We start from the raw sequence: 2,275 nt of genomic DNA, 5'->3' as shown, positions 1-2,275 counted from the left end.
TCTTTTTTTTTTTTAATTTTTTTTTTTTCAACGTTTATTTATTTTTGGGACAGAGAGAGACAGAGCATGAACGGGGGAGGGGCAGAGAGAGAGGGAGACACAGAATCGGAAACAGGCTCCAGGCTCCGAGCCATCAGCCCAGAGCCTGACGCGGGGCTCGAACTCACGGAACGCGAGATCGTGACCTGGCTGAAGTCGGACGCTTAACCGACTGCGCCACCCAGGCGCCCCTCAATTTATTTTAATAAAAGTTTACAGGGCCCTTATTTAATGGGTTTTATTCCTGCTTAGCCAAACTGGGCACACAGTTTCTTAAAGTGGACCATGAACATTCCCATGAAGGACTAAAAGTAAATTTACATAAGTCTCCCTTTAACTGAGGGACTTGAACTTGATCCACTGGTTTGCACCACGAACTTCAAAAGCTGGAGTATTGCAGTAGATGTGATGAGCTAATTCTTCCAAAGGTGGTTCAGGATCAGTCATAGCAAACTGGGCTGCATCCTCAACTTCTTTCCTCACTTCAACATCAATATCCTTTAGTTCCTCAACAGTGGCAAGCTTACTGTTTACCATTCTGTCTTTGAGAAGCATAATAGGATCGCTCTCCCTTCTCACATTCTGAACTTCTTCTCGGGTACGATAACTGATCCCAGGGTCACTCATACTGTGTCCATGATACCGGTAGGTCTGCAGCTCCATCACTATGGGCCCCTTTCCAGATCTACAGTAGTCAGCTACAAACTTAGTTGCCTCCCGAACACCTAGAACATCCATTCCGTCTACCCTCAGTCCAGGGATAAAATTTCCTCTCTTATAGTAATCAGTGCTGGCTGATGCTCTCTCAACAGGGGTTCCCATTCCATAGAGGTTATTCTCACAGATGAAAACACAGGGTAATTTCCACAAAGCTGCCATATTGTGAGCTTCGGCTATCTGACCCTGATTCGCAGCACCATCCCCATAAAGAGCCAAACAGACCTCCTTGTTTCCCTTGTATTTACAGGCCAGAGCAATACCAGCTCCCAGGGGCCCCTGTGCGCCAACAATGCCATTGCCCCCATAGAAATTCTTGACATACATATGCATCGATCCTCCTTTTCCTTTAGCACAGCCTCCCCTTCGTCCTGTCAGCTCTGCAAGAATTGATCGGACAGAGAGTCCACGAGTATAGCACAAGCCATGAGCCCGATAGGATGTGATGACATGGTCGGTGGGATTTATCCCGGCCTCCAGGCCCACAGAACAAGCTTCCTGACCATCGCACAAGTGACAGAAGCCACGGATAAACTTTTGTTTATACAGCTGATCTGCCTTCAGCTCCATTCGGCGAACAGTCTGCATCATCCTGTAGTATCTGAGCCCATCCTCCCGGGTGAGCACTGTTGTGACAGGGGGACCCTCTTCTAAGCGATAAAGATCACATTTCTTAATTGCAAACATCGCATCATTTGAATAGTTACAGGATGCCACCAGCACTCTGCTAGCGGGCTTCTGCGTGACCCCGGACAACACGCGGAAGACAGCGGCAGCGAGCATCTTCCTCATGGAGAACAGCCCAAGGTGCCCGACTCTCAGCTGCCCAGAGGCCTGGCTGCACCCGTCCCCTCCGGAGCCTCCTTCCGCGTCACAATGCCATCGGCGCCACAATGACCACGCTGGCAACAGAGGCCACGTCACGCCGCTCCGTGTCACCAGGTTGCCAGACCTGACGGACTGATTTTTGCAGTGCCTTCCAACTGTAATTAAGAATAAAGGTTGTTCCGTTTCTTGAAAGACTCGGCTGAACAACCACCTTATCCTAATTAGTGCCATCATCATTGCCTAAACGTAACCAGAGTCCCTTCTTCCTGCTAAACACTATAGAGCGCTTCTTGACCCTACATCAATGGAACAGAGGCGCAAACACAGTCCCCAAGGCACATGAGGGATCCGAGAGGTTAGGCCAAAGATATTCTTGCCAGTATTTCTTAAAGTCTTTAAAATTTTGTTTTAGAATATGTATGGATATTTTATCCTACTCCATAGTATACCATCTTTATTTGAATGTAAAAATAAAGATGCAAATTACTTGTAATTTAAATATTTAGCTTTAAACACACACAGACTTTTTAAAGAAAAGTTGGTGTTGCAAAAGAATACGGCACATTTACCCTATGGCTTCTAGCACGTGTGTCACCTGAGGCAGGGGTGGAGAGTGCAAGGCAGGTGATGATACATAAACCCCAGCCAGAGTATAGCAGTCTAAACCCAATAATAAGGTTTTCCTGAAGTG

At 47.2% G+C, this 2,275-nt stretch overlaps 1 protein-coding gene across 2 annotated transcripts; it reads right to left on the bottom strand.

Annotated features, from left to right (window-relative positions):
• Nucleotides 1-372: 372 nt before the first annotated feature.
• PDHA2 (pyruvate dehydrogenase E1 subunit alpha 2) lies at nt 373-1,548 on the bottom strand. Of its 2 annotated transcripts, XM_047092439.1 has the most exons (2): nt 1,020-1,548; nt 373-926 (listed from the first exon to the last, which is right to left on the bottom strand). In XM_047092439.1, exons 1-2 carry the CDS (start codon nt 1,546-1,548, stop codon nt 373-375), a joined length of 1,083 nt encoding a protein of 360 aa, XP_046948395.1. The 2 variants fall into 2 exon arrangements, with proteins under 2 accessions (XP_046948395.1, XP_046948394.1); XM_047092438.1 differs by having other exon boundaries at nt 373-1,548.
• Nucleotides 1,549-2,275: the final 727 nt, after the last annotated feature.

Source organism: Lynx rufus, unplaced genomic scaffold, assembly GCF_022079265.1.
Source record: "Lynx rufus isolate CCGP_SWC_20201006 ecotype Redwood Valley unplaced genomic scaffold, mLynRuf1.p SCAF_3, whole genome shotgun sequence".
In the NCBI taxonomy this organism is placed as follows: Eukaryota; Metazoa; Chordata; class Mammalia; order Carnivora; family Felidae; genus Lynx; species Lynx rufus.
Note: the sequence above shows the minus strand (reverse complement) of the source record. Positions and strands in the feature narration are given on the sequence as shown.

What these genes read in the sequence shown, in the direction of transcription:
- PDHA2 (XM_047092438.1), bottom strand. Translation starts at nt 1,548, where the DNA reads ATGAGGAAGATGCTCGCTGCCGCTGTCTTCCGCGTGTTGTCCGGGGTC.